This window comes from Megalopta genalis, chromosome 17, assembly GCF_051020955.1.
Source record: "Megalopta genalis isolate 19385.01 chromosome 17, iyMegGena1_principal, whole genome shotgun sequence".
NCBI lineage: Eukaryota > Metazoa > Arthropoda > Insecta > Hymenoptera > Halictidae > Megalopta > Megalopta genalis.
This window is the reverse complement of record NC_135029.1, coordinates 437,500-461,675: the sequence shown is the minus strand read 5'-3', so window position 1 is coordinate 461,675 and position 24,176 is coordinate 437,500. Positions and strand designations below refer to the sequence as shown.

The following is a 24,176-nucleotide window of genomic DNA, read 5'->3' as shown; positions in this document are numbered from 1 at the left end:
TCTCACCAATCAGAACAAAGAAAATTCCTATATCAACAGTCGCTAATGGATCAAGCTGCGATATAGAGGTGTGCAGGAGTAGGACTCATTACTGTATAGTAATACCTTAGGTTTTGCAAGCATCTCCACCATTTTACTGCGCATTCAAATTACAGTGAATGTTGCCTTATCATTAAATCGTCAGCCAATCAGGGCAAAAGAATTTCTACTCCTATTCTTACTAACGGAGCGCGCTGCGATCGGAGAATCTTGCAGAAACTTAGGTATTACGGGTATTACTGTACATAGATAGCATCTAAGGTTTGAACTTAAAGCCTGATTGGTCTAATGCCATGTTAGCAATTTTAAATGATCATCTTTTTACTCTGCGCACGTCACAGTATGACGCCTTTTTGATTGATTCGCCTTTTTTCATCGAACTCTTGGCTTCTCCGCATAGGCGTCTTGTCTAATAGTATATGTATATGGTTTAAGATTTACTCAACAGAGTGTAGTTTACCTCAGGGAGCGTCAACTCTGTAGGAAAAGTTAGGGACATTTTTTTATTATCATCTCAGCTATGTATGACAGCACTTCGTAGAATCTTATCTTACATGTACAATTTATTTGTTAATTTTCTTCTTATATATAATTTAATTAATTTATTATTATTTATCTTAATTTAATATGGAAAAGATTTTTTAAATAAGGTATACACAATAGTAATAACGTCATTTGTTTTATTTTACTTATTATTAATATAGATATATTTTTTATTATTCCAACAAACACACACAGGTATAAACAGACCCGAAGATAACAAAAAGACGCTTCGTTTTGTAGCTTGGTACAATCTGGTACTATCTGATAATATGTACTGCATGACGTCTGAAGCCGTATGTACTAACTTAGGGGACTCCCTGACGCGTATTTTAGATCTCGTTCGATCCGATCAGAATTCTTTATTACTGCACATTGTATGTAACAATTTCAAGTCTTAGAAGAAAATACATTTGGTGAAAAATAAGTAAGTAAAATACTTTCAAATTATGAACAACTAATAAAATTAAATACAACTAATGTAAGTAATTGTTTCTAAATTATTATAGACTTTCTGCATACATGTTCAGTATAATTTTGGCCAAGAAACTAATATAGAAATGGGTAATCAACCAAGTGAACCAACAGCTTTATCTAATGATGGAGATATAACAAAGAATTGGCTCAAATGGAAAAAAGAATTCCTCGAATATTTAGAAAAGAATAATTATACTGAAAAATCAGAAGACTTAAAAATCCATTTATTAAAAACGAATATAGGAGAACATGGTCTGCATGCCATAGCCACAATAGATAATTGTAATAATTTAGAAATGTTATTAGAGAAACTTGATACATTCTTTGAAGTTCCAGAAAGTGAAGTTGTAAAACGATACAACTTCTTTACTAGCTTACCTAAGAAAGATCAATCAATTGATAATTACATTCTTGAATTGAAGGTAACTTGTATCCATAATATTTGTTGTATTTGTTTTATATTAGTGATCATATATTTGTTCTACTCTTTCTTATTTAAGGAGAAAGCAATAATTTGTGATTTTGGGAACTTAACAGACAGTTTAATTAGAGATAAAATAATTATCAATATAACAGACAAACAGCTTCAGTCAAAACTATTGGAAACAGAAGACCTCAATTTGATCAAATTAATGTCTGTTTGTCATGACTATGAAAAACTATACCTACGTAATGTACCTATGAAGTACGAAAAATGTTATAGAACAAGTAATCGAATGCATAAGCAGAAAGCTTGTCCTGCTCATGAACATAAATGTGAGAAGTGTGGTGAATGTCATAATTTCACTAATTGTTGTACAAAGGTAAATATATGTAGCCTTCTTAAGAAATGTTTACAAATTTGTTGCAAAATTAAATTAATTACTGTTATAATTATATTTTGTTCTACATTTCAGATCAGTCCAATACGAAGTATATCAAATCTCAATATCAATCACCAAAAACATGAATTCAAGGTAAAAAGTAAAAGATTTTATTCTTCTATTCATTTCGGTCTTATTTTTAATTTTTCGCTTTCTAACATTTAGCCCTCTTATAGAATTGCAAATGATACGACAGGAGCAAATATGGTATTATATTTTACAACATTTCCAAGATTAACGATATTTTAATTTGTAACATTTTTAGAGATGTGAAATGCCTGTATTTTTCAAGGTTAGTCCCAGTGCTCCACTTATTTGTGAAAGTGATGATACCTTATATCTGAATCAAAATTACATGGCATACAACATACATAGTTGATTTAAATTCAGCAATAGGAGTGGTAAGCATCTACATATTCATACAGATTTCTGCAATCGAAACGGTAGTGATATTTTCTACAATTTTTAAACATCCTGCTATAAACTTACAGGTACATCAGGCAGTTATTAAGCGTGATTGATAAAATTGTTAAATTATTACATTATAATGCAGCCTCTAAAGTCAAATAATCTAGATCCAAAAGATACCTCGTGTAGGATGTTGTCAAAATAAATAAACAAGTACAAATATTTACATTTGAAATATAGGTTTATGTTGGTTATATTTTATACTTCAGATATTTACAATTTTGAAAAATTTAGAGAACTGAAATATATGTTTATCAGCAATAAGAAAATAAAATATAGAATTATGTATTATGAGCGACAATAAATAAATTTTAACTTTGATATACAACGTAGTTTCATACAACACGTATGGTATGGTAGTCTCTACCATAGCGGTCATCGACTACACTGTCCGACAAAATCAAACTTTTTTTCTGGGTTCCTATAGCCACTATGAAATTCTTGTAAATTCTGCGCAATATTTTTGTATTTTTACGAGAAGTTTTTTGTTCAGCACGAAAACTCTACCCAGGATCGGATTCTGTAGACATTTCTGAAGAAGAAACGGCCTGATAGAAGCGTCAGAACGATGTACATTTTGAGTAGGTCGAGAAAATGTTCGTCGGCAACATGTACACGATGTTTTGCCGCCATGTGCTTCGCTGCTCGCTTCTCTCTGTCCGACAGGGCCGAGGCTATGGGTAATCAACACCGATGGAGGGATCCAATGGGGCACCCACTTTTCGTAAATAATATTTGATTTCTTTTTAGTACTTAAATGTTCTGTTTTTTTTTTTACATATTTCTGTGGATAATAATCACCAAACTGTGATATATTTCACAAAAAAAATCACAATCAGAGTATTTGGAGTTGGTAACGAAAATATTCTAACACTAGTATAATTTTGACTTCTAGATCATATAATTAAATAAATATTTAAATATATATTTAACAATATATTTCAAGAAGTTTAACGTTTTGAAAATGATTATTTATTTATGATCGCGAATTATCGTTATAATTTAAATGATAACTGTATACATGGTATACTTGTAATTCGAACAAATTCAGAATAAAATGAATATTTTTTGTTCATTATTTTTCTTTTATCATTTCTCCATTTTTAATTTATGATTCACAGTTTGGTGATTATTATCCATAAAAATATGTAAAAGAAGACAGCACATTGAAGTACTAAAAAAAATGGCACGCCCCACACACTAAGTGGGTGCCCCATTGGATCCCTCCATCGGTGTTGATTACCCATAGCCTCGGCCCTGTCGGACAGAGAGAAGCGAGCAGCGAAGCACATGGCGGCAAAACATCGTGTACATGTTGCCGACGAACATTTTCTCGACCTACTCAAAATGCACATCGTTCTGACGCTTCTATCAGGCCGTTTCTTCTTCAGAAATGTCTACAGAATCCGATCCTGGGTAGAGTTTTCGTGCTGAACAAAAAACTTTTCGTAAAAATACAAAAATATTGTGCAGAAACTGCTCACGTCGACACTTTTTTAAACTTTGACATTAATTTATTGCTATTTAGTACCAAAAACAATTAATAAATTGCACGCCACTATAGTCGGGAAACTTTCCTCTATCTTTTAACACCTATTAGAACTTTCTAACGTTTGTACTTTTCATGCAATACCTCATTTTTGTCGAAAATTTTGGGTTTTTACAAAAGTTCGTTTATTTAAAAAACTGAGGGTGATGGAGCAATTCGGTTTTCGGATTCTTGTTCAGGGATTGAAGCTCTACAAGAATTTCATAGTGGCTATAGGAACCCAAAAATCGTGTCGGACAGTGCTATTCTACAAACAGAATACATACTACATTCTAAGATCGATTGTAGGGGCCTATTCTGATTCTGGAACTCTGAACATTTCAAAGAGTCTTTCAAGAAACAGGAAAGTGCAATTGGTCGATTTGATATTGTCTGATATTACTTTTTCTGGCAGTGCCACACATTGCAAGGGATGTCCACGTTGGTTGATGTTGGCCCACGACTCACGGTCCACGCCGTAACGTAAGATTTAATCCGTGTGAAGCTGGCTAGGAACTTATAACCTTAATATATAACCTACCAAAGATTTTATCTTTGCTTATAATTAATTATTCAATCTCTTCCACAAACAACAATTATAAAATAAGCAATAAATTTTATAAATAAATATGTTGCGTATTTTTCGGTGGAATTAGGGAATTTTTGTGGGTCGCGTGCTTGTGGAGCGCCGAAGCGCCCTGTTCGTAACGGATTAGTGTGATAGCAAAAATAACTAGAATATAAATTTAAAAATTTATTGATTGAGCTCTAAATAAAATCTGCCGTTTTTGGCAGAGTCTTGAATCTCTTTCTAACTTCCTTTCCAGTTCTTCCTTCTCGGTTAATAGGAAAATTGGAGTCCTCCAGCTGGATGGCCCATCTTTCGATTGCAGCTCGATTACATTTGGTGGTGGTGGTGCCTCGACGGCGCGCGCACGAGGGTGAGGATGCGTAGGAATTGATCGGCGCGCGAAAGTCCGTCAAAACAAGAGTTGTAGGATGTTACGTATCATGATTTCGAGATCAGGGACTGAACGAGAGAGAGGTCCGAGAGGTCTTTGACTGAGGATTGATGACTTCCTATGCTGAAGGACTCAGAGCTTCGACTCTATCTACAAGAAATTAGAGAAATCTTTCAAGAAGCTAGATGACTTCTCCTACATTCCTCTATTAGAGAGTCTTACCAACTAAACTCTCATCGTAAAATTTCATGGTAACTCTCTCGTTATCTCTCTAGCTATTGTAAGCTATTGCGCCAGGGTGAAAATATACATAAGCTATGAAATACACAATTATGTATGACCATAACGTTAGTTTTTATATTCGAATTTCCCTCTTACCGCCATTTGTCGGAGATCATAATACGGTAGCGCCATCGCAAATTGTTTCTATGTTTGTGTGGTCACGCAACGGATTCATCATTTAAATTTTCATATTGTGTGTTATAAACATTAGTTTTGACAAATGCGTAGGTTTTGTACATTTCTATGAGACACTGTCTACATTAGTAAATAATGATAAAATCTCAAGAGATGAAAAAGAGAATAAAGTCTCATGATTTCAATTTAGCATACGAGGTATATCAGCAGGAGAATTGTTTTGGATTAACTGAAAATGCAATTATACCAAAAAATGTAAAAATCAATATGTTCTCCGATATCTTGATAATTTGATAACGTAAACTTATTTTCAATATTGAAATAATCTGTTTTTAGATAGATAAAGAGAATTATAAGCCACGGACATTGATTGATCAAACCTTAGAATTAATTGATCCAACTCCTAATATTTATACATTGTTCATGCAATTCAATGAGCGCTTTTTCTGGAATGTTTTATTGCCTGTTGAAGTTAAATGGAGTAGTAGAATGACAAGGTCAGTAATATTTGAAAGTTGAAATTTCTTTATATAATCTTTATTATAAACATGGTTTTACTTTAATTTGTAGAAAATTTTGATGATTTCATTCATTTTATATTCATTCCATACTTTCAAATTATAGTTGTGCCGGAGTATGTACTTTTCATTCAAGAAATAGGCAATGTGTAATTTCACTGAGTGCCCCATTGTTAAAATTAAGGCCAAGAAAAGATCTTGTGGAAACTCTATTGGTAAATATTTTATTACTTGTATTACTTTATTAATTATATATGTAAGTTGTTTAACAATTTTTATATTTTGTATTGTAGCATGAAATGATTCATGGGTATTTATTTCTAACAAACAATAATCGTGACAGAGATGGACATGGGCCAGAGTTCTGTAAACATATGAATAGAATAAATAATATAGCTGGAACAAAAATAACTGTATGTATATATAATAAACAACTATATAATTCAAGGATAACACAAACAATTGGTCTTACAGATATATCATAGCTTCCACGATGAAGTTAAGCTTTATCAACAACATTGGTGGAGATGCAATGGTCCTTGTCAGAAAAGGGCCCCATATTTTGGTACAGTACGTAGAGCTATGAATCGTCCACCAGGTCCATCTGATTTTTGGTGGAAAGAACACAAACTGAATTGTAATGGTCAGTTTATTAAAATAAAAGAGCCAGAGAACTTTAAAGCAAAAGGTTCAAAAAACAAAGACAAAGAAAAATCTACTCCAGAAAGTCATGGTTCACCAAACAATATACTTAACTGGCTTAATGGAAAACCCATTTCCAGTATTACTGACAAGTCATTTACATCTACTCCAAAAAATGTCAAATCAATTTCAAACATTCAGGGTTTGCAAAATGGATTGAAAAAGCTTGGAAATAATACAAACAATGTACATGGGTGGGGTACAGGAGGTCCAGGTAGTTCAAATTATTCGATAAAGAATACATCTGTTTGCAGTACACAATTTTCTTCTTCTGGAACTATTGGAGGTTCCAATACAGGAAAAAGCAATTTATTAGACAAATTTAGTAACAATAAAAAATATTTTGAATCAGATGTGAATATTCAGGTACTAGATAAAACAATTAATACATTTATTAATGGAAAGTTGGAAAAATCTAGTAATTCAATTAAGGAAATAAAGCTTGTAGAGTGCCCTGTATGTGATAACTTTATATCAAATAATGATCTAAGTAAACATGTAGATTTGTGTTTAACGACAAGAGACAAACAATCAACTTGTAAAGTTAGCATTAGTAAAATACAACCAAAAGAAGGGGATTTTATGTTGTCACGGAAAAGGAAAATTGATATGGATACATCTTTAAATAAGCAACCTAAGTTAGATAAATCAAGACTAATAGATTGTCCTGTATGTAATAGAAGTTTCGTACTTAATGACATAAATGAACATCTTGATAAATGTCTTTCAGAAACAGATGTAGATGATACAAATCCATCTAAAAGTAATAGTATAATTTCTGTAAGTAGCTCGCCTAGTGAAGATTTATCTTCCTCAGTTATTGATGATTTAGATATTTATCGCGTTACAAATTCTAACTTAAACCAGGTAACCAAAACTAATGATTTCAAATGTTTAGTTTGTAATGTTTTCATTCCTCCTGAGATTTCTTTGAAGGATCACTTAGAAGATTGTATTGGAAGTGTATTCAATGATGACTCAACAGATTTTGATAACAAGAGAACAGCAGACACAGTTCTAGAAATATCATCCAATCAAACTGATAAATATCCCTGTCCTGTTTGTATGGAATTAATATTAGAATTTTCTATGAATCAACATTTAGATTTATGTCTCAAAAGCACGTAATTGCAATAATATTTTTATTTTAGATTTTGTTTGATAAGTTATGTTAATTTGAGAGCATATAGCATTATTTAGGAGGTAATCAACTGTGTTACAATTTTACATAATAATCATAAACTTCCAAGGATTAGTTAAATATTGGAATATTTCTGTTTTGTGACATGCATTATCATTTTGTATTTATATATTTATTAAATAAACATATTTTATTGAAATTTGTAATCTGGTTTTATGCAAGTATGTATACGTGACACATTAGCTTCCAGTTGTAAAATTTCTCAACAGAGATATATTTATTAGATACAAGTACCACTTTCTACATAGATATATTATACAATGCTTTGAGCATGTTGATATTGAACATATGTAAAAACAGTTTATTACAATTACATAATTTTAATACAATGTTATTTCAATTCAATTATTGCCGATTCTAAATAAAATCTGTTATAATTTTTCGTATAAATTATTACTATCAGAAGATTGTAATGTACATATACCACAACTAAATTCTAGTAAATATGTTGGAAAGAACAAAAGAACTTGTTGTTGTGTCCAATGCAGGTATAAATACAGATTAGGAACTATCATGTCAATGGTATTCTTATCTAATCGTACTCTGAAACATAATAATGATAAATTAAAACTTAAATGTTTTAAAATACATTAGTATTATAGATATGTATCTAAGAGAATAACATTAATTGCCATAAAATCAGTTATTTAATGTTGTGAAAATATTAATTATTCCTTACTTTTTGGAACCCAGGGCATGGAACATATAGCTTTGCGGCAGTGGAATATATATTGTGTTATTGTATAGAGTTCCACCAATTTCATTAGGTATAATTCGTACAGTATCTAATTCATCATAGATATTGATACTAACACCATATAAATCATTGCGCGATGTTATTGCATATTTTGGATTTTCATCATAACACTGACCAAGTAATAAAACTTCATGTTTGTTTTGAAATGAATAATTCACGTTGTGAATTGATCTTATAGTTTCTGGTGTTATAATACATGTGCCTAAATTTGGAAGTGATTAAGTCAGGTAATGTACTGTAATAAAATAGAATCAATTCTGCAGGTACAAATATTTATCTATTATCTTGTTCGTGAAAGTTTTAACTGAAGAAATTAATATTGACTTACCAAAAAATGCTTTCATAAATGACCAGTCTGTGTATTTGTGGATTCTAGTTCTTGTTAAGAAAGTATCAATAAAATAATAGTTATATTCGATAAGTACTTTATCATCGTTCAGTGATAATTCACCAATTTCCGAGTTCTTTGGAAATTTTGCTGTAACTTTAAACTCTTTGGACATAGAATTTGAACTACTGTTTCCCCCAATTAAATCAAAAAATGCACGAAATCTCCAAGCTAGTTTCATCAAATTTTCTGGCATCTAATTGTAATTACATAATTTTTATTATATATTCTTCGAATTAATAATTCGTTAACTTACATTTTCATGTTGTGCAATAACTTGATATTTCCGCAAAGTGGATAATTCTCTTGAAGCTTCATAACATACATCAGAAAATGGTGTAAATTGTTTTCCCTTAGACTGTTCACGACATTCTTTATATGGCCACTTTGATTCTTGAGCTTCTTGTAATTGATCCTTACTGACTTCACCAAGTAAATTCAGTGTTACTGAAGATCCAGTGCATTTACCTTTTGCTGTATCAGCAAATCCCCATGCTGCATTTAATACTATTTTAGCAGGTTCACTTGGTTCAATATTAATGAAGTTCCAATCCCAAGGTATTTCTTTTTCTGTCTCTAAACAAAACTAATGCACAAAACATGTGATAGCTTAGATAACTTTCTTACTTGTACTTTACACAATTTACCTTGAAAACTTTCTGCCCTGGTACAATTTTAGTTGCTTTAATTTTCATTACATCAGAAACCCAATTTGTAATTTCATAAAGAGCAGCTACATTCCATTGTTGAAGAACTTGTGACGATTCAAGGCTCCGACGTGTTAAGGATAGCATATGATGGTTTGGGCCTTTGATATATTCAAATCTCACCTTATAAAAAAATGCACGATATGAAATGTATAACTTAGGTATTTTAAATATATCAATATTAATACATATACTAACTTGAGTTCGCTGTGAATCAATTGTACTAATATAAGCTGCTAAACCACAACTACCTTTTGGTGGAACATATGTATAGTAATCTAGGAAATGAAGTGCTGTTAAAGCAAACTGCAGAAATGGCCAAATACTAAAATAATTAAAAATTAACATATAATTAATAATATATATGACACAAATATTGTAATAATGGAATGAATTAAATTTTACATACGGACAATTAGCTTGATGTGAAAAGAATACGTCACGAATTAATTTTTCTGATGATATTGAAGTTTCACAGTCAAATAATTTTACACATACTTGGCTTCCTAATTCTGCTAAATCAATTTGAAACAATGGTACTTCCTAAAAAAAGAAAGTAATGTGTCCAGCCCTGTAAATTATTGACAAAAAAATAATAATATACTTACTTCTGGTTTATACATTGGTGTTTTTTTAACTATATATAATAGGCTGCAATTAGGACAAATTTTAAGCAACTTTGCTTTAACATTCTTTCCTCTTATATTGGTAGCTGTCCTAACATGAACTGTGAGACCCATTTTAAGATGTTCTAAGGTAGTGATTAAAGAAGAAAATTATGCTTTTTCTACAGAATATTAGAAATCTTATTCTACAATATATAATCAAATTTATACAATTAGTACCTCCAGGAGTATTATATGAAATAAAAGGACGATCTTCGAAACCAAGTGTAATATTAACTGGTACATATGCATGAATAGAATGAGCTCTTTCAGCACCATGCCATACATCAATTAAAGGATTATAATTTTCAATTGTTTCTGATCTATGAATGGATGTACTGAAAAAAACAAATTAATAAAATAAAATGTATGAAAAACAATTAAAAAATATGTAGTGTGTCCAGTTTAAATGTATACACGTAATTATTTTTCCAACTATTAAATACAAAGAATTGTTTTAGACAATGTTGTATGATATCAATAATGAATAATCCTATGAAGGTCATAGTCAAATTTTTAAATGGAAGTTTATATTGTTTATTACATATTCTTATAGTTTACATCGAACCAATTTCAAAACATTACTTATGCTTTTATTTTGCATAAGCCATTATTAAGGTATTAAGTTTTAAATTTGACATGACGTCAACATTAGCATTATTCGATATATTTATACCACGAAGTATTTGTAAGGTCGGACGTTGTATTAGCTTTGAAAAGAAGCGATTTTGTGTTTATGTGTTCTTTACTCCCATCAAAAACGGTTATTTTTGTCATGTTTTTCTTAGAATTTCATGTTATTCTTAACCATTATCACTAATGAAATAATGCCATTAGGCAAAATTTAAAGGTGAATAATTTAATGTTAAGCAATGTTTTCAAATACGTCCGATGTCATTTATACGAATATGTCGTAAAAAAAATATATATCTATATCGAAATTGAATTATGATCTTCAGATTTTTCAATATCATTGAAAAATTAAACATCATGATGTATCTCCTTTTATATCATAAAAGATTTGTCTGGAACATTTCTTCACATGCTTAATAATTAGGGAAATAATTGCGTGTATACAAACCAGACGAACTGTATATTTTATATATTACTCACCGTAGAATAACATGGTTATTACGACCGCTTGGGACATGTGTAAAGTTTCCCCTCATAGAAAACAGTGATGTAGTTGTCACTGCAAGTCTAGCATTCGCTCCTAAATCTGTAACTTGTACTGATTCTATTGTTACTGGTACGTTAATACGTTGCTGGTTAATATGAAATTCAACATTTTGATATATGTGATACACTTTGCTAGGTAAAGATGATAAATCTAAAAGTATAATGTATAAACAAAAATGTAAAAGTAATATGTTATTTTTTAACAGAAAATGTCTATAAACTTACACTTAAATCCTGATATAATATTTGTTTCATTTAAGTGAAGGCATAAAACCGTTTTCTCTTGAACACGAGCAATTACTTCTAAATGTACAGGACCACTGTCCTTTTGATTTATTTTGAACTGTTTTAATATATCTTTCACTTGTGATGGACCATCAAAATATGTCGATAATGATTGTAGAAGACCTTCACCTTTTATATATAACTATATATGCATATTTAAAAAAAAATCAACAGATGAAACTGCACACTTGTACGAGCATAGTAAACTTGAAGAATTATAACTTACAGATAAATGATTCATATTAATTGCACTTCCATAAGTGTTGAGGGTTACGTATAATACTTCAGGTATGTTGGTCAAAGGATTAGCAACAACAATACCACTTATCATTGTTCCAAATTTTCTGTACATATCTTGATAATCAAATAAATAATTACCGGTAATTGAATACTGATTTGTTGGTAATCGACGAAGTACTCTTGTAAATTGCGCAGCTATAACTCCTCTGTAATTATTATCATGAAAGAACTATTCGATATATATCTACAAATTTCACAAATGGTGCATCTACGTACATGTGAACATAACAAGGATACGTTGTTCGTTCCATGGATTTTAAAGTAGTATAAAAATAATTGTACAGATGTTGATTGGGTTCTGTTTGCATATACCAGTACAACGATATCAATCTGCTTGATGTAGGACTTGAAACAATTAACAACGTTAATGCAGCTACTCTCATTTCTAAATGTTCAGTTTTATTGATTAAAATTGGCCAATAAACTTGATAAATCTGTAAATTAAGAATTGGAACTTTTAATAATTAGTTATATGATAAATTTAAAGAAAATACTTACAACATCAGGTCTTAATGGAGCTGTTGGAAGAGACGCCCAAGCAGCAAGAACTCGAAAATGTCGTGATTCTGCATTATTACCACTAGCAATAGGTTTTAAAAATTCAACTACTCTTCCTAATTGTATATTAGCTAATCCTTCCAACCAAATCATTTTCTTCTCGTATTCCAGTGTCTCTATGAATTATTTATTCGATAGTAGAAAAGTAAACGAATTATGTAGGTATTACCAATTTTATACCTGTAAATTTATCCAAATAAAGGCGCACATAGTCATCTAAAATTTCATACGGACAATATAATAAACATGTTTTATAGATCAACGTTCCATATGCGAGAATTGCAGTATTTTGAACTTCAGCAGAAATTTTTTCTGGCAAATTTAGAAGTGCTTGAAGATTTCGTAATAATTGAACATCAGGTTTTCGAATATGAAATGGTAATTGAGTAAGAAGTTGAATTGCAGACATGTCTGATACTTTTGTATCTTGGATTACTTCCATTATAAACAGTGCAGCATCTTTTGTTCCAACTTGTGGAAGAGTTTCAAGAAACATATTTCTATAACAATACAATTGAACGAAACAATGTATCAAGCATGAAATGTTAAAAATACAAAAATAATATGAATAAATACCGGATAGTTTCTTCTTTGTAACTTGTCCCTGAGATTTTAGTGTAGGCTATGCGTAAATCAACAACATCCAACATCCCAAGATAATAAAGTAAGATAGAGATTGTACTATTGTGTAAATTATCAGTTTCTGTATCCAAACCTGGATTTTCGAGTCTTTGACTTAATCTATCTAATAAAGTTCCTATCTACGATGTATAACAATGTTATATAATTATATAATGTTATATATTATTTTATATTAATTATTTTTATTATTATACTAAGAAGAACTTACAGATTTGAAAATAGTATTTTTGTCAGGAGTACCTCTACCTTGAGTAAGATCAAGTTCTGGAAGTTCATGTTGAAGAGTCATAGAATGTAAGTTTTGAGTAGGTATTTTATTTGCTGTATCTTCTACTGAAATTAACTTGAAAATTTGTCTATGTAACAGAACATGAACGTTAAAATATAGGTTTAGGTGTTCGGATTTAGTAATTAGAAAAATAAAAGACCACGGAATGACCTTGTAAAATGAAACTGAGCTTCTCCAAAACTTTGAAAAGGTTGAACATATATGCCTCCAGTAGCATTAATAAATAAAATTTCGTTTAAGGTTCCATTTGCCTGAATTTTGTACATCCTTTCACTGGATTTTAATATTGGATTCTAAAATAACATCAAGTTTATTTAATTAAATTATTTTATAAAACAATGGTTACTTTTTGTATGTTAATGTATGTACATACTTGGTCACCATTAGGACACAACATTTTTGGGACATTAGACCATGTGCGATGAGGATGACCAATACATGTTCGAGGGTCTACAAATTTTCTTATCACCAATTCATTGCCTTCTTGAGAATTAGTAATATATTCAATATCACATTGTCCATAATGATTTTTCTAAAATATAGACTGTTATAATGACTTTGCTATGTCTAGATATTGCAAAGGAACTTCACGAGACTGTCGATTTTTTGTCTCACAGTATAGAGACAATAGTATTCATGCAGTTTTACGTGCTTGTAACACAAATACTAAAGAAGTACTTGAAGCAGTATAATTAAGACAAATGTCAGTTGAGGTTGCCTCACGAGACTAGGCATAGCTTTATAAATAAGTATATTTTTCCCATGGAAAAGTTGAGTCCACTTTTTCCTTTTTTAGTATTACAAATAGCAGAACTTTGATTATTATCTTTTTATACTACTTTCTTCTTTTTTCACAGTGTATTCGGATTATCTAATTACTCAATTATTTTAAGTTCTTTCGAACAAAAAAATTAAATAATACTGATCAAAGTTTAAAAGTAAAGTCTAAAAAGTTTTTCCAAAACGTAATAAAGACTACTTTCTTATAGATTTATATAATTTTAACAAATCATCAAGCTAATCTTCAAATTAGTAAATACTTCTATGTAGTTGAGAATTTTCTATCAGGAGTATATACAGCACTTACCTCAGTAGAACGAAAAGCTATATTCTTCTCCAAATTAAGGAGATCTAATTGAAAAATACCAGCTATACTTCGTTTTATATTTATGGACCAAGGGGAGGTAGCCACTGTGCTAAAATTTTTGATAAGACCATTCCCATATGTAATTTGAAATGGTTCCAGAAGTTCTGCTACATCATCAGTAATATCTTGATCATTGCCTTTTTCTTGCGTATTACCATTCCATACAGTCATTTTCAACGATTCCAACTAATTAAAAAAAGTAATACATTGTAACTGCATTATTTGAAACAACAATTTGCAAGTAATAAAAATATTTCCACATGTTATGTATTTAAATAATAGCTTTAAATAAACTATACCTGCATAGTAGTTATATTTTGCTCTGATTGAATTAAAAGTTTTCCGTGAAATCCCCACGAAGATGATGCAAGATTTGGTAGTAAAACACCGGAACTTGAAAGTGCTGTATAAGAATAAGTATACTCTTTTCCTGTTTGAAACAACATGTATACAACATTGTTATTGCACAATACAAGTAGAACGAATATAGCTCCTCTTAATTTATGTATTAGCACTTGTAGCATATCATTAACATCTGTAAGAGAATTTTTCTTAATTAATATTTTGATAGTATATTCCTTAATTGTCCAGATTAAATTTATTATCTCATTATGATTATTCATAAAAATTATTATTCACAGCAGAATAATTATATAAATATATATTTCTACAACAGAAATAAGATATTTCTGTAAAATATATGTAATATAATTATAAAAATTACGATAAAATTTTTTAGTTATTTTTATGAACTGTAAATATTTATTTATTGTTATAATAAATATATTAAAATAAATATAAATTCGTGTTTAGTGTATCATATCAGTGATCTGGTAGTAAGATATATTAATTAATAATAAAGAGTAATTAAATATTTCTTCCTAATTATGAATAAAAATGTTTTGTCTGTACCTGTAATCCTCATGGTGTGCAGTAGTAGCTCAACAAAAGTAAACTGAGTTCATAGGAGTCAAGAGATGACCCTTACTGTCCCTATCTCTGTGACCCATGACAAACTTCTTCATCTGTGTGAGTAAATCTTATCTCCTCTGTAAATTATCTTCAATCGTATAAATTAGCCTATTACGTTTTCTCTGCATATTTTTATGTAATATATGAATCATAAGAGATATTTCTTTTTTAACATTATTGCATGCAAAACCTATTTATTTCCTATAAATAATTCTAGCAAAAATTGTAATACGTAAAATTTCTTTTCATTAACTTTAATAATATAATCTTATATATATAGTTATATTGAATAAAATCTTATTAAACAACTAGATATGCTTAAACAGTATCCTATAAGTTCTAACGAAAATAAGGTGAATCTTGTTTTACCAATTTAAATTTCTCACATTTAATAGAAAGAAATATCATTATCTAGATTATTTAAATTTAAGTATCAATTTAAAAAGACCAAATTCATTACAAAATTATTAAATTTATTTTTTCTAGATATAAATAGAAACGCTGAACAGTCTAATATTTACATGTTTATTTTCATATACTTTTCTTTTTTATTTACAGTTGTTGGAAAGTATACTATTATCAGAATCTTACTTAATTTATTTCTATACAAAATTACATTTTTATATATTACACAATTAATTGTACTACAATTCGCCATGTACAAGATCTTTTCAGGTGCATACAAAACTATAGGTAGGCGTATTGATGAATATCGTAAAATAAAGGTATCATAAATTTATCAAGAAATGCGTACATGATTAATACATTACAAAGGCTTGATTATTTTCAGGATGGACTTCGAGTATTCCCAGGCTTCACTGTAAAAGTGAATAGTTAATTTACACTGCGATACAATCTACTTATTAATTTTGTTTTTAGTACTACAAACAGTAAGTAAATATTTTGTGGTAAAAATTGGAAAATTTGCCGATATATCTTAGAATTGTGTAAATTATAAAATTAAATTGATAGAATTTAATTTAATAATTTATACTTACTTATGCGCTGGATTCGCTTGATCCAATTGTTCGCTAAGCTGTTGAATAAGTGTAGCAAACATTCTCAAATGTTCTATTGTTTCACCTTGCAACCATGCACGGGGCAATGTACTCATTACCTGTTACAAGAATATAGCACAATTATTGATTCATTCATAATAAATATGAAATAGAACTAATAACAAGTCGATTAAAGTAAAACTGTATTTAATTGGAAACTAAGGTAATAATAACTTACCATGTTTGCCTTAAATAAAGCATCAGTTGGAACAGAAACTCTCAAACCGGCTAAAAGATATCTATTTAACAATGAACCAAGTGCCAAATTTTTTAATTGTGTATCGCCAAGAAGACCCTGCCAACTTAATAAATTTCTCAAAAGTTTGACAGCCATTGAAAATTGCCTTTGAAAAAATTGATGTTTAGTATCCAAAACTCTGAAAAATAAACTTATTGTTACTTCTTATAATTCACTACTGATGTTTTTGGAAAAGAATACAACGTGTACTCACTGTTTCGGAAAAATTGGTATGAAAACATCGTTCTCAACTGCGGCTTTTATTTTTTCTAATATGGCATTGAATAGTGTCTCTAATTGTTTACTTGTATCGTTTAAATTAGGATAGTCTCTAATAAGACGATTCACTGTGCCTACGAGTCTTAATGTTTGTGATGTTGACATTGGATCCCATATTTTTTCGACTATAGCTAAAGAAAAATCAATAAATCATAAATTATTTTTGCATTCACGATCAGTAATTACACAAGAAAAATTTGTAACAAAATATGATACTTGAGTTATGCTAAACATAACAATCTTACATGTTAATCTAGGTAAGACAATTTTTTCCACCGTAGATGGTACTAATCTAATATCTGGATCCCTTTTGAGCGATTCTTCAGTTTCTTTATTATCTAATGCATATAACAAGAGTGTGTTATACCATTTTGTTCTTTCTATATCAGCGCTCTCCTAATATAAAAACGTAAAATTATACATCAACAAATTCGCTATAATATAGTATATAAAATTCGTAGAAATAAATACCATAATTGGATTCCATGTGAGCAGTTGCAATCTAATGATAGGGGATATGATTTTCGGTATACATAAGGAAACATACGCCTCCATATAAGCATCTCTGTCTGTTTCTCTCCAAGATTCCAGCTTCGATAATATTCCCCTTAAGGTGCAGTACTCATCCATTACATCAAAGAAAATTTCTTTGCTTTCATTATCAATTTCATCTAAAAAGTTGTAAGTTATATAAAGTTATATAAAGATAAGTAGAAATAGGTGCAAATTTTTAAGAATTTAAGATATTCTGCTGGTTTGTTTCATTTCAATAAACTTTGTGGAATTTAATAAAATACAACCTTTTGTTTGTTTAAAAGCAAGATTTTGCTGTTCTGTGACTTCATCGTCACTAGACATTCCGTCAATATGTTTTGGTAATGTAGGAGCTAGTTCTCTAGCTCTTCTTCGACGAGCTCTTCTGCCTTCTCTTTCCGTTGCTCGACGAATACGAGCTTCAACTTCTGGCCCCCTTCGTATAGGCTGACCTCCTAAAATTTGTTAAGCAGTTTATGTTAAACGTGAAGCCATAAAAAATATTTATTGTTGCGATTAAAAATCGTAATGAAATACTTATTACATTTATATTGATAACCTTAATACATTAGAAATTGGTTTAAAACTATGCAGCAGAAATATACTAAAATAACTGACTTGCAGCTGTTGTAATTTCTTCTGCTTGATCTCTTGTATCCTGCCGTCTTCTCTCCATTAGTTCAGTCGCACGCTCGCTATAAAGATCTAACCAACGTTGCTCCAATCCAACAACCAGAGGCAGCTAACAAAAAAGTTACATGTTAACATTCACACAATGTATTAACTCAATGACTTTGGGAATTATGTTTATTCTAAGAAATGATTTCCACAACTTTTGCAGATAATGAAATCATTTTTCGTATAGAAATAATTTATAAGATGTAACATTTACTAGAATTCAATATGTAATTCCACAGTCATTGGATATCTGTTGCTTATGAACGAGTTTAAAATCAATATCAATTTACTTACCACTCATATTAATTTTTTCAATTTTTAATAAATACTTAAAAGTAATTTTTATTCTATTACAAATAAGTTTTTCATACAGAGAAGATATAGACCCCCGGCAATATAAGAATACATGATAAATTTTTCTTAATTTTTTGAATATTTTGATCTTTGACATACATTTTTCTTTATTAGAAACAAAATACGTGCAACCAAAATATATTAAAAGATAGTCATAAGTTTAGAAACAAAGTAATTAAAATTTTTTAAACGGATTTGATTCTTTTTAAAGTACATCTAATAACATAAATTGAAACTATAAACTATAAAAGAATCATATTCTATCCATAATATAATATAAATAAGATAATAAAATAAAAATTGAAATGATGGCAAAGAAAAATGCATTGTTTCTATGTGGCTGGATGATTTACGCAGCCAGAAATTGCATGGAAAACCCCAGTGCACATAAAAAAACGTGACAGCGTATAAACCCACCTTCTCATCAAGACACTCTACCAAGTCAGTGACATACCCACGCAACTCTTGGTAATATCTGAAGCGCTGTGCAAGCTGCGGTGCGCGAATTTCGCCATCGTCCAGTTCTTTCATAGTTTGTCCTAATTCTTGCTCTAAACGATCCTGATCTAATTGATGACGTCGGTGTACTTCTTTTAGACTGTCCAATCTAAAAAATTATATTTTTTATATCAGATTTTTCAAATTGTAATACTTGAAATGTATATTAAAACAAGAAATAAGCGAGAAAAAAAGAAATAATGCAAATATTGCATTATCAATGATAGATATTTGGTTCTGAATAATTTACCACCTTGCACGTATCTTATTGACAACTTCCTGAGGAGTAACTGGTACTATTTTTGTTGGATCTGGTGGTTGTATTGTTGGCGGGGGTGGTGGAGCTGGCATCATTACCATTTCTAAAGGTACCCCACTTCCTATTATTTGATTTACATTCATACCTAGTGTGAATTGCTGCTGCATCATAGAATCCTGTTGAACTGCTGCAATCTACAATTTTTTTTACCATAAAATGCGATAGAAAAATAATTACGGGAATGAATGAAACAAAAAGATATATTACCTGTGCACCTGTCACACCTTTCCTTATTTGCTGAGCTTCCCATTCTTCTTCTTCATTTTCGTGTTCGCTTTCGTCGTCTGAAACTAACGATAAAAATCGCATCATGTATCAATAACAAGTATAATAGTAACATATTACTACTACTATAATAACATATTAATTACACTACCGACCAATTTTAACTTCTTGTGGTACTTCAATAAGCAATAATTAACGAAGTAGTCATTCTTAGAAATTTTGATACTGAACCCAATAATCATTTCTCCCCATTACCCTCAATTTTTAAGAAATTTAATTTACAACGAACATTCGTTGTTTTAAATAATAATATTTAGACCAGCTGGTTATACTTATCCATAAGAATACATTTGGCAACCGTCAACTACAGTCGATATAGTTGATATCAAAAGGATTAAAGAAAGAGAGTTTATTTTAATAATTAAGGATCTGAGGCAAAATCTAAGCGCACCTTTGTAAAAATAGACCTTCTTCTCTTGGAATCCATTAAAGAAAAAGTTAGAAGATAGATATTATTTTCAACTGATAAAACAAAATAGTTTAAAATTTGTTTTGGAGAGTGCCATTATTGCATGAATACAAGAAAGAACTTACGTTTTATTGGTACTTGTGATGCAAGAAATGCTTCTCTTCTTTTTTCTTTATCACGAGCTTCAGTATTAACAGTCATATCAATTCGATCTTGAGAATCATCATCGTCACTTCTGTCATGATCTTCTTCTCTAATAAGTCTCGATTTCCCTTTATCATCACTATAAAAATCAATATATGTATATTCACAAAATATGTAAAATATTTCTGCATAGCATGATCTTTTGCCAATAATTCTGAACACCAAGATTTCTTTATATTCACCATAGTTCAATATAGCTGTACATAGATAAATATTACTTACACGCACACATTACAGCACTATATTTAATATGTCAGTATTTGCTACATACTTGTTTCAATTAACTCAGAAAATTCTGACAATAATGAGTACTATGGTGAACGCGAATGTGTACAGCGTGTATAAAAATGTTTGGTTGTTATAGGTGTATTCTACACCTTCGGATCGGTGAAGATCTGTTTTTACAGAAAGATGCTACAAAATTGTCCTTGAGCCTGATTTTCAAGTTTAAACATTTTTACTGCGTTTTATATGTATTCTAATTACATGTTAAATGACCACTGACGAACCAAGTTTAGCTCATCTTCCATTTGTGCCTAGAATAAAAGCACAACATAATAAGGCCCGGCGCGGCATCTTTGCCTGCCGTAAACAGCATATCTAGTGCTGGACCATAGGGACCAGTACGACGCGGCACTTAATGTGTAATGTTAATGTGACTTTGCTATTATTTTTTATGAGAACTGTTGAGTTCCGACTCATGTTTCGTTTGATACTTTTTAGCCCCATGATGCGTAGAATACAATGCAATAAAAAAAATTTGACCCTGAAAATCATTCTCAAGGACAATTTTGGGGTATCTTTCTTGCACAGATCTTCACTGATCCGGAAATCTTCACGTCTATGACAGCCAAGATCAAACATTTTTATGTACTATAAAAGTGCGCGCGCGCGTGTGTATGCATGTATGTATTTACGGTAAGTACAACTAAAATGCATGCATGATATCTTTTCCCAAGTATTAAACTGCAAAAAAAATGTTTGAGATAAATGTTATATAATATAAAGGAGAATACTTTATGTCGAACCATATATTTAGTATACGTTATTGAATTATTAGTTTCAAATTTTGTAAGCCACTAATGTTCATACTACACAATCCACATAATGAGAAGATTGCACAGTCGGATAGCTACGTAAACGTTTATTCTCGTGTGCTAAGAAAATTTTGCTTTGTTATTAAATTTGACCACACAAGTCATGTGACCACCTTGTAGAATTTTCACAATTAAATTCAAATTTTACATTGCGGTTATTTATCAATTTTCTTGCTGATTCTCATTTATTGTTACCTTTGCTCTTCTATAGGAATGTAATCAGCTCCCAACTCTCTTGCCTTTTGTCGACACTTCCTAGCTGCATGAATCATTGCTGCATCAGGTATACATCCACCTATAATTTTGTATAATTTGATTAGAAATTGAACTCTTAATATAAAAATAAAGGCCAAAAATAGATTACATACTTTCCAGAAGAATTTTCATTGTATCAGCTTTATCTGTATTTCTTCTAAATTTATGTGATTCGTCATCTTCTTCATCAGACATGTAATCATCTTTTCCAGCTGCCAATGCAGCTCGTCCATTTAAAATTAAAGGTCCTGTATTTTTTATTTTTACCTGATAAAAATTGATATTAATCATTAAATGAAAATTGTTAATTATTAAATTATTATTATATTATATTAAAAATAATATCTTATATATTAAAATTTGGTAATCATTTTTTTACAAAATTTTTATGGTGAAAAAATGCAAAGTTAATAAATACATAATTCAAAGTTAGTAATAAACTTTAATAACAAGATCTAACTTGTAATGCATGAAGCATACAATATATGTATATAATTTAATATGGATAAAATATTAATCATTGATATGCCATTCTTCACCTGATATATGAATATCATCATATTTTACAATCAATAAGTTATCCAAATTTTATATAGAAACAGTTTGTAAAAATTGATTTTATGAGGTATACTTGACAGTCCAGATGGATAATGAAAAAAGCAAATTATGTTTTAGATATTGTAAGCGATACAAGTTGGAGAAATTCTAATACTAATAAAACATCATAGAGATGGCTTACTACTAGATCATCTGTCTTTATTTCTAAATCTTTTTCCTGTTTAATGGACATGTTTGCTTGCTCAGAGTCCACTTGCATTTTCTCTTCACCTTTCTTTTTTCTCCTCTCGTGATCTAGCTGTTTCATCAATTTTTTGCTCCTTGATGATTTCTTCACTTTAAAGACTTCACCATCATCCGCTGTAAAATGTAATATTATTAACATATTTATAAGAAATGCAAGTTTTCAGAAGGAGAAATCTTAATAGAAACCGTACACTGTTAAGCTGAAATAAAAATTTGATTGCTAAATAGGTATAAGCCATTTAGAATAATTCAAATAAAAAAATAGTTTTCATAATTCATTTATTGTATTCTAATTTTCAATATTAAATTTTTACTTTTTTCATGTATTTCATAATAAAATCTTTTAATTAAACGTAAACTTTTAGTACCTTAAAGTTTGGTATGCAAATTTTAATACAATATGGAAATTTATATTTACAGACATATTTGTTCAAATAGCATAACACAGAATGTTTCAAACAATAGTTTCTAGAGACATACGTACGCAGGTTATTCAGAGTTCTTAGAATTAACACATTCATTATCAATGGTTACGTACAATATGTGATTACTATAATTTTGTATTTTTATAAAGAAGACCAAATTAATTTCACACCTACCATTAGTTCAAATTGTAACGCATATCATAATATTCTAGAATATATGACTTTTTTAAGACAATATCTTTTTTCATATTTTATATGAAGTTACGTTGTATTTAGTAGAATGTTACAAATATGAAGGCTGTTACCGAAACGGACTCTGATAACGAACGTGTTAAAATATAATTATGAAAAATTGATATAACATCCATGTGTGTGAGTATATATATATATATATATATATATATATATATATTTCAATTTCTCAAATTCACCTTCTTCCAGCTCCTCTCCAAAACTAAGGAGCGTCTGCTTCGGCATATCCTTCTTCTTTGCCTTAGATTTGACTGGCTGCGCGTCTTCCACTTCCATCCTGTTTTCATTATCTTCGTCATCGTCGTTGAAATGTCGACGACGAATATTCCTCTTCGGTTTATTGAATAATGACATTGTCCCTAACATGAACCAGTCCGTTTTGAAATTTCATACATACACTTCCCCGGTATTACTTTTACAACTATTAGTGATAAAAATATGCAACTTTATCAACACTTGAAAAGATAAACAAGAAAATTCCTTAAAACGTGTGTTCGTATCGTCGTGGTATATCCTATTCAGCTCATAAATACACGATGGAAATGAGAAAAACGCGACACTTCCATGAAATTGTAATACAATATGGATTATCCTTTGAATAAGAATCAGTATAGAATTGACTTTGACTATGTACATGTTCGAAATTTATAGCAGTCACCACTAGAGGGCTATATCTAGCAAAATTTCCACCTTGATCAAAAAAGAAATTTATTGGTTATTTGTTATGAAATATACTGTGTTCATTTAATATACTTTGATACTTCGAATTTCATACCATTTGAAACTAAATTCTATGTTTTTAAAAAATTTATTTTTTAAAGTCATCTAGGAGAAATGCAAAACTAATTTATGTACAGTATACCTCAGGTTTTGTACTATTTTT

General features: G+C 29.9%; 4 protein-coding genes across 13 annotated transcripts; 2 read left to right on the top strand and 2 right to left on the bottom strand.

The window, feature by feature from the left end:
• Nucleotides 1–267: 267 nt before the first annotated feature.
• LOC117223668 (uncharacterized) lies at nt 268–5,223 on the top strand. 5 transcript variants are annotated; one of them, XM_076527149.1, is made up of 8 exons: nt 268–689; nt 778–956; nt 1,089–1,478; nt 1,557–1,859; nt 1,953–2,012; nt 2,085–2,126; nt 2,212–2,320; nt 4,764–5,223. In XM_076527149.1, exons 2-7 carry the CDS (start codon nt 852–854, stop codon nt 2,296–2,298), a joined length of 987 nt encoding a protein of 328 aa, XP_076383264.1. In that variant the 5' UTR covers nt 268–689; nt 778–851; the 3' UTR covers nt 2,299–2,320; nt 4,764–5,223. The 5 variants fall into 5 exon arrangements, with proteins under 5 accessions (XP_076383264.1, XP_076383263.1, XP_076383266.1 ...); XM_076527148.1 differs by having other exon boundaries at nt 2,185–2,320; XM_076527151.1 differs by lacking the exon at nt 4,764–5,223 and having other exon boundaries at nt 2,096–2,126; nt 2,212–2,319.
• On the top strand, nt 4,989–7,854 carry mh (DNA-dependent metalloprotease SPRTN). 3 transcript variants are annotated; one of them, XM_076527143.1, is made up of 5 exons: nt 4,989–5,128; nt 5,631–5,791; nt 5,919–6,027; nt 6,106–6,225; nt 6,287–7,854. In XM_076527143.1, the coding sequence occupies exons 1-5, from the start codon at nt 5,126–5,128 to the stop codon at nt 7,640–7,642; spliced, it is 1,749 nt and encodes a 582-aa protein (XP_076383258.1). In that variant the 5' UTR covers nt 4,989–5,125; the 3' UTR covers nt 7,643–7,854. The 3 variants fall into 3 exon arrangements, with proteins under 3 accessions (XP_076383258.1, XP_033331969.2, XP_076383259.1); XM_033476078.2 differs by lacking the exon at nt 4,989–5,128 and adding an exon at nt 5,288–5,549; XM_076527144.1 differs by lacking the exon at nt 4,989–5,128 and adding an exon at nt 5,317–5,549 and having other exon boundaries at nt 5,635–5,791.
• Nucleotides 7,855–7,899: 45 nt separating this feature from the next.
• On the bottom strand, nt 7,900–15,696 carry LOC117223671 (vitellogenin-4). 3 transcript variants are annotated; one of them, XM_076527132.1, is made up of 22 exons: nt 15,545–15,696; nt 14,932–15,167; nt 14,573–14,818; nt 13,859–14,017; nt 13,636–13,778; nt 13,405–13,552; nt 13,131–13,315; nt 12,735–13,054; nt 12,495–12,670; nt 12,213–12,430; nt 11,923–12,142; nt 11,637–11,838; nt 11,346–11,562; nt 10,413–10,570; nt 10,176–10,318; nt 9,977–10,110; nt 9,766–9,892; nt 9,508–9,690; nt 9,117–9,446; nt 8,801–9,056; nt 8,395–8,674; nt 7,900–8,258 (listed from the first exon to the last, which is right to left on the bottom strand). In XM_076527132.1, exons 1-22 carry the CDS (start codon nt 15,555–15,557, stop codon nt 8,087–8,089), a joined length of 4,266 nt encoding a protein of 1,421 aa, XP_076383247.1. In that variant the 5' UTR covers nt 15,558–15,696; the 3' UTR covers nt 7,900–8,086. The 3 variants fall into 3 exon arrangements, with proteins under 3 accessions (XP_076383247.1, XP_076383248.1, XP_076383249.1); XM_076527133.1 differs by lacking the exon at nt 7,900–8,258 and having other exon boundaries at nt 8,456–8,729; XM_076527134.1 differs by lacking the exon at nt 7,900–8,258 and having other exon boundaries at nt 8,546–8,707.
• A 419-nt stretch (nt 15,697–16,115) lies between these two features.
• Nucleotides 16,116–23,890, bottom strand: LOC117223677 (PAX3- and PAX7-binding protein 1). Of its 2 annotated transcripts, XM_076527141.1 has the most exons (16): nt 23,473–23,890; nt 22,552–22,730; nt 21,926–22,079; nt 21,753–21,852; nt 20,382–20,539; nt 19,770–19,852; nt 19,497–19,696; nt 19,163–19,352; nt 18,332–18,455; nt 17,980–18,168; nt 17,651–17,850; nt 17,425–17,575; nt 17,115–17,310; nt 16,841–17,039; nt 16,603–16,721; nt 16,116–16,422 (listed from the first exon to the last, which is right to left on the bottom strand). In XM_076527141.1, the coding sequence occupies exons 1-16, from the start codon at nt 23,657–23,659 to the stop codon at nt 16,371–16,373; spliced, it is 2,481 nt and encodes an 826-aa protein (XP_076383256.1). In that variant the 5' UTR covers nt 23,660–23,890; the 3' UTR covers nt 16,116–16,370. The 2 variants fall into 2 exon arrangements, with proteins under 2 accessions (XP_076383256.1, XP_076383257.1); XM_076527142.1 differs by lacking the exon at nt 23,473–23,890 and having other exon boundaries at nt 22,641–22,729.
• Between the last annotated feature and the right edge of the window lie 286 nt (nt 23,891–24,176).